The sequence below is a fragment of the Andrographis paniculata genome, unplaced genomic scaffold (genome assembly GCF_009805555.1).
Source record: "Andrographis paniculata isolate CXL003 unplaced genomic scaffold, ASM980555v1 Contig78END, whole genome shotgun sequence".
NCBI classification, from domain to species: Eukaryota; Viridiplantae; Streptophyta; class Magnoliopsida; order Lamiales; family Acanthaceae; genus Andrographis; species Andrographis paniculata.
The window spans coordinates 2751811-2764706 of NW_026137615.1; the positions used below are offsets into that span (position 1 = coordinate 2751811).

General features: G+C 28.7%; 3 protein-coding genes across 3 annotated transcripts; 1 reads left to right on the plus strand and 2 right to left on the minus strand.

Moving 5' to 3' along the window:
• Positions 1-89: 89 nt before the first annotated feature.
• Positions 90-2666, minus strand: LOC127239733 (protein OXIDATIVE STRESS 3 LIKE 1-like). Its single transcript, XM_051258019.1, has 2 exons — positions 2259-2666; positions 90-764 (listed from the first exon to the last, which is right to left on the minus strand). The coding sequence occupies exons 1-2, from the start codon at positions 2582-2584 to the stop codon at positions 290-292; spliced, it is 801 nt and encodes a 266-aa protein (XP_051113976.1). The 5' UTR covers positions 2585-2666; the 3' UTR covers positions 90-289.
• Positions 2667-9037: 6371 nt separating this feature from the next.
• Positions 9038-10219, minus strand: LOC127239576 (glutathione S-transferase T3-like). The gene has a single exon (XM_051257787.1). The coding sequence runs from the start codon at positions 10217-10219 to the stop codon at positions 9038-9040; it is 1182 nt and encodes a 393-aa protein (XP_051113744.1).
• Positions 10220-10555: 336 nt separating this feature from the next.
• Positions 10556-11869, plus strand: LOC127239577 (uncharacterized). Its single transcript, XM_051257788.1, has one exon. The coding sequence runs from the start codon at positions 10556-10558 to the stop codon at positions 11867-11869; it is 1314 nt and encodes a 437-aa protein (XP_051113745.1).
• The last annotated feature ends 1027 nt before the right edge of the window (positions 11870-12896 follow it).

The window sequence follows — 12896 nt, forward strand, 5'->3', positions numbered from 1 at the left end:
CAAAAGAAGTTCAAAGGGATTAATGCATCAATGAGAATATAAAGTCTTCTGACTTCATCGAAAGGCCATTAGGTATGCAACAGAGGCAAGTCGGGAGTAAAGGCTACTAGAATTTTTCGATTACAACAGGGAAACAACCAAGGGTTCATTGCGCCTAAGCAGTAAATACAATGGACAGAAACACACACAACAGGCAAGAAACAAGTACAGCATCTCCATCTCTCGGAATATCTAATATCACTTGAGTTGATAAGGCAACACAGAAAATAAAGGTAATATTTATATAGTTTTAGTCATCATGGCTTTCATCTCCACTGCCATTTGAAGCTTCAGCCACGGCAGTACCTTGCAAATCAAACAAGGAGAAAGACCGCAAGGTAGAAAACTTATTGTCGGGAGGAAACAATGAGAGCTCACGATGCATAGGTCTTCTCGCATGTGGTGGTAAAGGAGGAAGAGTGAAGCCTGGTGGGGACGAATTAGAGTTGGAAGTATCACCACTGTTGGTCTCAGAGCCATTTGCAGATGCTGCGAGAACTAGCATACTTCTAGAGTTAGTAGGTCTTTTCGACATGCCGCCAATTCCAGGACGCAAGTTATGACGATTCCTGTCTAAATAGGTATTGAAAGCCAGCAGGTTCTTTCTTTTCCTGGTGTACTCGTTTTCAGGCTTAGTGATATCCTGGATGGAAGGGATTGTTGCTGCATCAGATAGACTGGTAAAAGATTTCGATTTGCCACAATAGAACTTCGATATGCTTTTCCTGCAATAAACTCATCTATATCAGATTATTATCATATCATAGAAAAACATCTAAATTAAACAATTAGAAAACACGCATTCACAACAAGAAATGGGCATGCATAAAAAGTAAACCAGGCAATGTCAGAGTTCAAGAAACAATACAGACATGTATATACTGCACCTAGTTCGATTAGTTTTAAAATGCTATTTTCTCACACAACATATAGGTTCAAGGATTTTATGTGTAGGAAAAAGAAGCAGAAGAAGAAGACAAGTAGGAAGAAAAACCCATGAAAAGTAATTACTACAAGAAAATATGAGGACAAAACTAAAAACGAAAATGCAATATCATCTGAAAAAGGAAATGAGAAAATTTGCATATCTATTGTCCTTCACTCACTAATAGTTGACAGATTTATACTTCCAATATATTTAATTTAATGATTTTATTTACAAAACAATATTTATATTTTGTTTACGGACTTCTTTCAGAAAACCTACGCAAGAGAATCATTTCCTAACACAACATAAAATTTCAATTCTTAAAATCTTCCTTTCTTTTTTTTTTATAACAAAATTTCCTTGGTAAACTCCCCCAAATAAGTCACCAGTACAAATAATTTGACCAACTAAGCAAGCATTAAAAAGTTCACATACAAAAAAAAAAGTATTTTCTTTCCAGTGGAAAGAAGGCTTGAAAACTTGAAACATAATCAAGGAAACAGGAAGAAATAAAACAAATAGACAACTGAGAATCACAAGGCTGCACTCACATACATAACTCAGTGTCTCAGAAATCAAATACACAAATTTGGTATCCTATAATCTCTACTCTGTGGTGTTGGCAGAAGCAAACTAAGTTGTTAAGAACATACAGTACTTACTATACAGAAGTTGTTAAACTTGAACTAATATCACTTGGTTAAGATTTATCATGATAGGCCATCAGTCAACAGAAAACATAGATCATTCATATTTTAAACAGCCTGCCAAAGTTGAAGGAATTATAGGTTGAGAACAATGGAAATTATTTAAGCAAAACTTATGAATATATCATGTGTTATTAGGTTAACAAAAACAGTTAATACAATGAATCAAAAGTGAGGCCAGTCAACCAAAGTAATCCGATTCGAATCAGGATATAAACATAGGCTTACAACAACCACATATATATATATACATATATTTATTTCCCCACATAATTACAACATACCCAAAACCCTTAAAAGTTAAAATTAACAAACCCTATCCAAGAACCGCTTAAAGTAGCTAATCCATGGCATGTTGAGGTGTGTTCTATTCAGATTAACGTCCAGATGCACAATATTATAAGGCTTCCTCCCTATTATTTAATGAAAACTCCATTCAAAGCACAGCACCATCAGCCCCAAAAATCAACACTCAGACACACAGCACAAAACAGCCAAAACCCTAACCACAAAATCTAGTCTCAATCCCACAAATTAGTACTCAAAACTCCAATTAAAAAGTCAATCGGTACGATTAACCATACTTCACCGGCAAAACTTCCTCCAGAGCATCCAAACTGTCCAAAGGTCCTCCTTTATACTCACTTTGCACTTCCTCCTCGTCTCCGCCGCCTCCACTTCCGCCGCCACCAGACTCGTCGCTATTTTTCCCGATTGAAGAAGTCGAGGACGACGGCGACAACGATCCTGACTGATCCTCTGGCGGCGGCTCGAACCTCCGATCAGCGGCCGCGAACTCCGCCGAATTGTAGATCGAGGCCGGAGAACAACCAACACCGTGGAGATCGAATATCGGCCGCTCGATCTGGCGATCGCCGCCGGAACTGGTCCGATTCAATGCTATCGACATAGCCGGAGAAACTCCTCAATGAATGAGAACGCGGAAGAAGAACAAATGTACCTGACCAGTAAATGGATATACATGTCTACTCACAGACATATATATATAATATTTATATATATACATCTGTGTGTGTATATATGTGAATATTGACCGCCTTATCTTTATCCAGACAATAAATAAATAATAAATAATAAATAAAATTATAAAATAATTTATTTTTGGAAAAGGTATTAAATAAACAATATTATCTTATTTTGATTGGCCTGGTAGAGTGTGATCCAGTGTGGTGAGGTGCAGAGACTGCGAAATCTCAGCCGTCAAAGGTGTGTAAAATGGACGGTGATTAGAAGCTGTCACAGGGTAGTTGGGGTTTTGTTTTTTTGGGGTGTGTTTAGTTTGTGCGTGGTGAAGTGCAGCCGATACGAAATCCCAGCCGTCCAAAGGTCTGTAAAATGGACGGAGATCTAAGGCTGTCTGCAAAATAGTTGAGGGATGTGTTTGGATAATAAATTTTGAATTCAATACTTCGCTACCGGTGTTTGTTTAGGGTGTTTTTGTTCGGGGGTTTGGATTTTGAGTTGGGATTTGAATAGTAAAAATTTTGAATTTGAATAGTTGTATGATGTGATATATATATATAGAGGTGTTGATGTGATATTTTGAATGTAAAATTGATTTTTAGTATAATATAAAAAATAAAAAATAAATATTTGATTTGATGTTTTTTTGAGAAAAAAATTGGATGAATAGTGAGATTAAAATCCAATCCCCCAAACAAACACACCCCTAGTGTGGGATAATTTGAAATAATATTTTTTTATGTAAGGTACAGAGAATTTGATAGAAAATATAAAAATAATGAATATATACAATGTATTAATATTTTTGAAAAAAATAGGTGTGGAAATATTATAAACAACAAATCCAATTTTTATAATTTTTTTTGTTATATTCAAAAGTATTTTTAATAAAAATAATTATATTTAAATACTCCATCCGTATGCAATTTTGAAAATATTAGTATTATATTGTGATATAGCAAGAATAAAGTAGAAATGACTAAAATAATTTTATTAGTATTGTGTAATACAAAGGTAATGGTATTTGTGTAATATATTGTAAGTTGTAAAGATATCTGTAATGTTAGGTAGATAATACAGTTATTAAAAAAAATAAAATAAATACTTTATTATAAGACAAACAAAAATGAAAAAATAGATATTTTGTTAAGAGGCGGATAGAGTATTAAAATATTTTTAATTTTTATAAAAGAAGAAATTATTTTATTTATGCTTTTAAAAAATATCAAAACTGTTTTAATATTTTCATTAACCAATAAAATTGAAATACTATAATATATTAATCTATTTAAAAAAAAACGGCAAAATGATATATTCATTTGGGATAGAAGAAATATAAATTTACAATACATATAAAATAGAACTAACCATACATACTCTCTCCGATCTCATAAGTCTTAATTGGGTTGGGTAGGAGATTTAAAAAATATTGATATTATATTGATAGTTGGTAAAAAAATATGGATAAAAGATTTTTTTGCCCTTGTGAGTGTATTAGTGTAAAAAATAATGGTAATTGTGTAATAAAAAAAATATGAGTAGTTTTATGGTGATATAGTTATTTATAAAAATAAGACTATTATTTTAGGACGGACAAAAATGGTAAACAAGACTATTGTATTGAGACGGAATGAGATATTTTATACATAAAAGTGATTGAGACTGAGACGACTAAATCAAATAAGAAATATTTTATCGGTCTTGTCTTAATTGATATATTTTTCATTTTTTTTTTACTATAACAATTGACATATTTTTATTTTTGTTTGTCTCGTAGACTAGCACCACAAATCTCCCGAAAAAGATCGTGCACTTGATATGAGTAGTCTATTCAATTCATTTAACCTCTAATCACTTTCGAATAGTCTAATATCAGCTCATATATACATTAGAGTTGGTCAAACAATAGCCCAATTTTGAAGTATAACAATTATCTATTCAAAATTCCTTTATTTATACACACATCTTAAAATATATATATTTTTACGTACATTCAAAATTTTATTTCTTTTATAAAATTAATTTATATTAATTATAAATATATATATGTAGGTTTTATTTACTTGTATTATAGTAAATTTTATTTTCTACAAAATATTATTCATATTGCATATATAATTTTTATTGCGATATAAATTTTAAAATATTTAAATACATATTTTAATTTTTTAAACCATATATATTAAATGTATTTTAAAATTATCACTATTATTAATCACATAAAAAAAATAATAACATAATATCATAATTAACTATTATTAAATAATTAAATAATTATTACTTTAAATATTATTTCACTAATGAAAAAAAAATCAATTAACCTGAAATATGGAAGAGTATATATTATTTTTTATTCAAAGGAAAATGGTAATATATGTTCATTAAACATTTATTTAAATTACAAAGAGAATAATATTTTTATATATTTTAATATCATACAAAATGTTGATATTTTTAAAATTATTTTTCAATGTAAAATATATGCGATATCATTAAAAAAATAAAAAATAAAAAATCATCTGTGAGGCAAAATTGAGGAAGTATTTATTTATGGGACGGCTTTCACCCACACATTTTATATTGCAACTATTTTCAATAAATATTACTAAAAATATAATTACTCGCAAAAGTTAATAATTTAATAAATTCTCATATATAACATTAAAAATCCATTTATTCAATAAATAATAAAAACAAACCTACCATATATTATTAAATAATACGCAATCCGTCTCACGTTGCATGTCCTAGTTAGGGTGTGTTTGTTTGGGGGTTTGGATTTTGAGTTGGGATTTGAATAATAAAAATTTTGAATTTAAATAGTTGTATGATGTGATATAAATATGTGTTGATGTGATATTTTGAACGTAAAATTGATTTTTAGTATAATATAAAAAATAAAAAATAAGTGTTTGATTTGATATTTTTGGAGGGAAAAAATGAGATAAATAGTGATTTTAAAATTCAATCCTCCAAACAAACACACCCTTAGTGTAGACACGAGAATTTAGAATAAATATAATTAGTAAATAATTAAGAATGTATTAGTAAAAATAATGATTTTATAATATAAATAATTATAGATTAAAATAAGTAATTAGTTTAATTAAAATAATAAAAATTAAATTATAAAATTAAAATTAAGATGTGTAATAATTTTCAAAAAAAAAAATACATAAAATATATTTTTACCTTAATTAAGAATATCTTTGGATGGGTTTGTTTGTGGATTTTATTTTTAAATTTTAAGTAAATAGTCATATGCACATGTGTGTTCGTTTATAAGATTTTGGAAAAAAAAAAATTCTTTTATTAATTTTTTTTCCTAAAAAATATAAAATTAAATATTTATTTTTTATATTGTATAAAAAAATAATTTTACATTCAAAATATCACGTCAATACCTATTTATTTCACATTTATAACTTTTTAAATTTAAAATATTTGCTATTCAAAACTCAACTCAAAATCCAATTTCCCGAACAAACACACCCTTGTGATTTTCAAAATAATATTGTACAAACATATTATATACTCCCAATAATAAGAAAGATACAAACTATATTCTTTCATATACTTTTTCTATCCATTTTCTATTTTGTTTAAATATATTTACACGATTTTTTAAGTAATTGTCTTTTTATCATGAATTAACAAATTTGTCTTAAATATATAGTAGAGATTAAAAGTAATAAATAAATTAAGGGTAAAAATGTAAAATTTGTGTTTAAAAAAGAATATAGGACAATAGTTATTGGACGTCTAAAATAGAAAAATAGGACATTAGTTTGTGGACGGAGGGAGTATTATTTTTAATTTATTATATTTCGTAATAAAAATATTTAAAATTATAAATACAAAATAAAAATATTTAAAATTTCTTAAATATTATTCGAAACAAAAATTTGAACTCCAAACTTCATAGTATGCAAAAAAAAGTGTTCAATCACTCTAATTACAATTATTTGGCAAAGAAAATACTTCATCCGTCCAGTTAGAAAGTATAAACATTTTTATTTCGGGACGTCAAATTACAAAGTAAACATTTCATTAAATATTTCACTTTTTTTTCCACAAATACCTCTACTTTACATCACATCATTACTTTTATACCAAAAACTAAAGGCAAAAATGTCATTACACTCCTTTTAACTATCCACTATAATTAAAATACTATTATTTCTTAAACACCGTGCCAAAAATAAATGTATACTGGACGGAGGAAGTATTATTTTTCACATAAAAAAATATATAAAACAAAATATAAACATATGTTTTATAATAACAAAAAAATAGCTATAAAAAATTATATATATTTTATTTTTCCCATTAAATATATGCAAAAAATATTTATATAAATATATTTTGTTATAATCACAAAAAATAAATATAATAATAACCATCGTAAACAAATTTCGGCCACGTGGGACACGTAGGCGTCACGTGACTTGGACAATAAGAATAATTATATGGCATTTAACTTTGAAAAAGAATCATCCAATTTAGTAAATAAAAGTCAAATGTGTTTAAATCCCAACACATTTGTGATAACTTTATTTATTGCCTTATCTGTTAGCCTGTGCTTCATTGTAACTTTTGAATTCAATTTTTATTACTTTTAAATTAAAGTTAATTTCAAAATATATTTATTTTTTATATATTAAAAATAAATTTATTCATGAAATGTTATAACAATTCATATTTATATATTTACATAGAAAAAAATGTAATATTTATATAATAATAATTAAAATGTATAAATAATTTTATGATAATATAGTTATTTATAAAAATAAGTTTAAAAAAAAAATAGACAAAACTATTGAATTTAAACAAATGAAACATTTATTAATTGTATTCTAATAAAAATATATTATATTATCTTCGTCTATCATTTTCAAAATATATAATATATAAAAAATAATATTTAATCCAAAATATATTTTCTATGTTTTAACAAGATTTTTCATGTATAGGTGAAAATACCTCAAATTAAAAAATTAAACAACAATGTGATTTTCCACTCAATCACCAAACCTTTATTATTATTATTATTTTATTGACCAAAAACACTAATTTTCAATACACGTGTTATATATACAAACAACATATGTGTTAAAATCTAACTGTTGTGTGTTGTATGAGACTATAGCATATGTTCTTAGTTCATGTGATGTATTTATATTATATTAACATATACAATGTATTGTTTATAGTAATGTTATGTGTTGTCTGTAATAATATTGTGTGCTGTTGAAACTATAGCATATATGTTTCGTTCATATATTGTATTTGTAATTTTGTATCATATTAGCATATAGACAGTGTTGTTTGTAATAATATTATGTGATGTCTAAAAACACACTATTTGCTGTTGAATACAACTATAAATTTTAAATTAGCCGCCGCCTTCTCAATTACTTTTTTTACTCCACTAAATCCAATAATATTTTATATACTTTTTTATTATTATTATTTCATATAAACTTGTCCATCAATAATATCAATATCAACTAAAATTCTAATATTTTCACCAATTTTTTCATATATTTTACAAGCTTTTATGTTTTCTTTGAGGTGTTAGAGATTCACTCGTAATCTCCAAATTTAACTAGTAATTTCTTTTTTCTTTTTATATATTCCTCGTATAGTTTCTATACATGTGTTTTTATGTCATTTGCATTTGCTTATGTCACTACTTATTGATTTTTCAAATCGATAAATATTTTGATCAAAAACCGATTGTTTTATTATCTATTGTTCTATCCTTAGGGCATCCACAACGGTAGGCGCTTGTTGAGAAGCGCCTCCCACGTCATCATTTATTAAATAAAAAAAAATTAAAACACCAATTAACATAAGGAACGGTACATTGCGAGTGTACCGTTTCTTCCAATTTTTGTGGGCCATGGTCCACTTTTTTATTCAATAAATATTAAAAATAATATTTATAATATATACTTTTTTATTTATATTTATAATAATTTGTTTTATTAAAATATTAGATTTAAATTTTATTATATGAGTTTTATTTAATATTTATTTTTTTATTAAAATAATATTGTTAATATTATGTAACTTTTTAATGCATATTTTTGTAAAATATTTAATTAAATATCTATTAATTCAATTATAACATTTGTTTAATTAAAATTACATGCAATACAAATAATAAATAAAAATACATAAAAATATTCATAAATTTAAAATTAAATTTACATGACTTAATTAAATTATACACACTACAAATATTAATTGAAAATACATAAAAATATTCATAAATTTAAATGCAAACCTACACGACTTAATTAAAATTACAGACAATACATATAATAATTAAAAATACATGAAATAAATACCAATAAATTTAAATGCAAACTTACGGAAAACATTCGCGTGCCAACCTTTGTTTCAACTGTTCTTCAAATTCCGTCAGATTATCCCCTTTGGCCATTATCATCATGAGCATTTCCATCTTCGTCTTAGCAAGTTCTAACTGTTTAGCTTCCCGATCAAATTTTCTTGCCGTTTTTTCTATCCTTTTAGCTTTCAAAAGTGCTTCTATTTTTTCGGGTTGTTGCTTCAATCTTTGCTCCTTGACTGCTGCCATATGTTCCATACTTGAGCTAAATTCACTGCTTTTTTCGTAAAATTTTTCATAATTTTCAGTAGGACTTGAATTGAATGCCTCGTTTTGCACCTGTTTCCCCCTCTTCTTACTTGCTTTAATACCAGGGGGACGAGTAGGAGGAGTTGGGTCATCCACATCAAAGTATGGTGTCGCCGGACACGAACCTGAGTATCCACCGTCTTCACTCGTTTTTGTTCGCTTTGAACTTCCACCACTGTTATGAGATGATTCGCAGTAACTGGCCTTCCATTTAGGCTCATTTCTGAGTATACGCCAAGCATCTTCATGGACGAAGTCTTTGCTCTCACCGTCATTTGAGTATATTTTCTTTGCTGCATTGAGGACATCCGTGCTTGATTGTCCATTGCGCATGTTTCGATTGGCCTCCTCATAACACCCAACAAATTTTTGCACTGACTTACATATTTTACTCCAACGATTTTTACATTGAGTAACACCTCTGCTCGTTGCACTTTCGGGCTTGTTCTCCATATAGTACGTTGCAATTCTTTTCCAGAAAGCACTACTTGGTTGGTCAGTGTTGGTTACGGCATCCTTACTTGTGTTCAGCCATGCACTGATTAGAAGTTCGTCTTCATTCCAGCTCCACACCTTCCTCGTATCTTTATTTTTTGAATTGTGAGGCACATCATCATCTGCTAAATTGATAGGTGTGCAATGTTGTGGGGTGCCCACTGCTTCATTCGCTTGCATCATGAATTGAGGAGATGATGAACTTCCGAACGCTTGAAAGTTTGGAGGATAGAAGTTTGGAGGAATTTGATAATATGGTGAAGGATTGAATGGTTGAAATGGGACATTAGATGTAGGGAATATGGGTTGATTTCCTAACATGTTCATAAAACTTGGAAATCGAAAAGAATTTTGGGGATCTTGAGAGTTGGATGAATTTTGAGAGTTGGGATCCATTCGTAGGAAATTTAGAAGATAATATAGAGAGAAGAAAATGAAGAGAGAAGATTATAAAGAGATGGTGTAGATGATATGAAGTGAGAATGTAGTGTATTTATAGTAAATATTGCAACGGTTATATTCCCAACGGCTATATTCCCCAACGGCTATATTTCCAACGGCTATATTCCCCAACGGCCATATTCCCAACGGCTATATTCCCCAACGGCTATATTTCCAACGGCTATATTCCCAACGGCTAGTTTCTAATTTATATATATGTAACCAATTCACATGCACACAATTCATATGCACAATAGTTCAACCTTTCATATCTTATTTTCTCTCAAAACAATGTCAATTTCATCCTTATCTCTGTCCGATTCATCCGACGAAGAGTTGGAAAATATATGTCAATTGGCAGAAACATATGCTCAATTGTATCAAAAAATTGAGCATATCAACAATGAAGATGAGGGAAGCTCACGGCAACGTCGACGGAGAACATACATAGAGAGGAATCGTGAAGATGGTCATACTCGATTATTCAATGATTATTTTTCTGATAACCCCGTGTATCCAAGTTCTTATTTTCGTCGTAGGTTTCGAATGAGAAAACATGTCTTTCTTCGTATAGTAGATCGCCTCTCCAATGAAATGGAGTTCTTTCAGCAACGGCGTGATGCTACAGGAAGAGATGGATTGTCAGCATTACAAAAATGCACAGCAGCAATACGTGTATTGGCATACGGCACAGCTACTGACACTGTTGACGAATATCTTCGTCTTGGAGAGAGCACCACAAGGGCATGTTTGAAGCAATTTGTTGAAGGGATATGTTCTCTATTTGGTGAGGAATACCTACGACGACCAAATTCTACTGATGTACAACGATTATTATTTGTTGCAGAGACACGTGGTTTTCCAGGCATGCTAGGAAGTATTGATTGTATGCACTGGGAATGGAAAAATTATCCGGCTGCTTGGAAAGGCCAATTCGAACGTGGAGATCATGGCAAACCTACAGTTATATTGGAAGCTGTAGCCTCATACGATCTATGGATTTGGCATGCATTTTTTGGCACACCAGGTACATGCAATGACATTAATGTACTTGATCGATCTCCGGTATTTAACGACGTTTTGAATGGCAGAGCTCCAGAGGTTAATTTTGTTATCAACAACCATCAATATAATATGGGATATTATCTTACTGATGGAATTTACCCTCCGTGGGCAACCTTTGTTCAATCGATTCGTCTCCCTCAAGGTTATAAAGCACAATTATTTGCGCAACATCAAGAAGCGGTTCGAAAATATGTGGAACGTGCTTTTGGTGTATTACAAGCTCGGTTTGCCTTCATTAAAACTCCATCACTTATTTGGGATATTAATTTACTAGGTAAAATAATGAGAGCATGCATCATATTACATAATATGATTGTAGAAGATGAAAGGGACACTTATGTGCATTATTACGATACATCTCAATATGATCAAGTGGAGACAAATGATAACTCGAATTGGTCATACAACAATACGAGACATGCAACTATGGATCAATACCTACGGAACAGAATGCGACTCCGAGCTAGAGAAACACACCACCAGCTCAAAGCGGATTTAGTTGAACACATTTGGGAGAAATTTGGTCAATCGACTAATTAATTTATTTGAAAAATATATTGTAATATTATGTATTTTTTATTAAATTTAAGTTTGAATTTTTAATTAGTATGTGGGTGTGGAATTATTATTTTTATTTATTTTATTTATTTATGCTAAATAATTATTTTATTTTAATTAAATATTATAAGAATAAAATATAATGAAAAAATATAAGTTTATTTTATAAATAGATAAAATATTTAATGAGGTGGAAAAAATAAAGATTTTAAAGGGTTCTTTGATGTGAATGTAAAATATAGTTGGAGTTCTTCGTGACGTGGCGGAGAGAGAAACTGACGTGGCACAGGAGAGAGAATGGGAAGAAACCCTGGATGGGTTTCTGTGTTGTGGATGGCCTTACCAAATATGATACACAATTTTTCATAGAATAACACTAATTTGCCTTGAAAATTGGGAAGCACCTTTGTGAGCTTAGGTCATCCGCATCAATGAAACCCAACATGGGTTTCTTCCCTATCTCTCATCTCTTCCACGTCATATTCTTTTTCTGCCACATCATCGAATAAACTCATTTTATTTTATCCCTTCATCAAAGAAACTCATTTACACCGATTTTAATTTCTCTTTCCTCTATATTATTAAGTTATCTATTTTTAAAATAATTTAAATAATAATTATTTTATCTGATATACATATTTATTTACGTAATAATTTAATTTATAAATTATAACATATATTTATTATTATTATTGATTAAAATGTTATTAAAAAAATATCTTAATATCAATATTATTTTATAAAAATAGAATTTTAAAAAATATAAAATTATTAACATTATTAATATATATAATTAAAATAAAATATGTTAATATTTATTAATCATAATAATTAATTAGATTTAATTTAAAAATATATTAATATTGATATATTTTTTTTAAAAAATAAAATTTTATATAATATAAAAATATTAATACATATAATTTAATTAAAATACATAAAAAAAATAAATAATATACTTTTTTTTTGCCACATGCTCCAATTAAATTGAGACACGTAGCAAAATAAG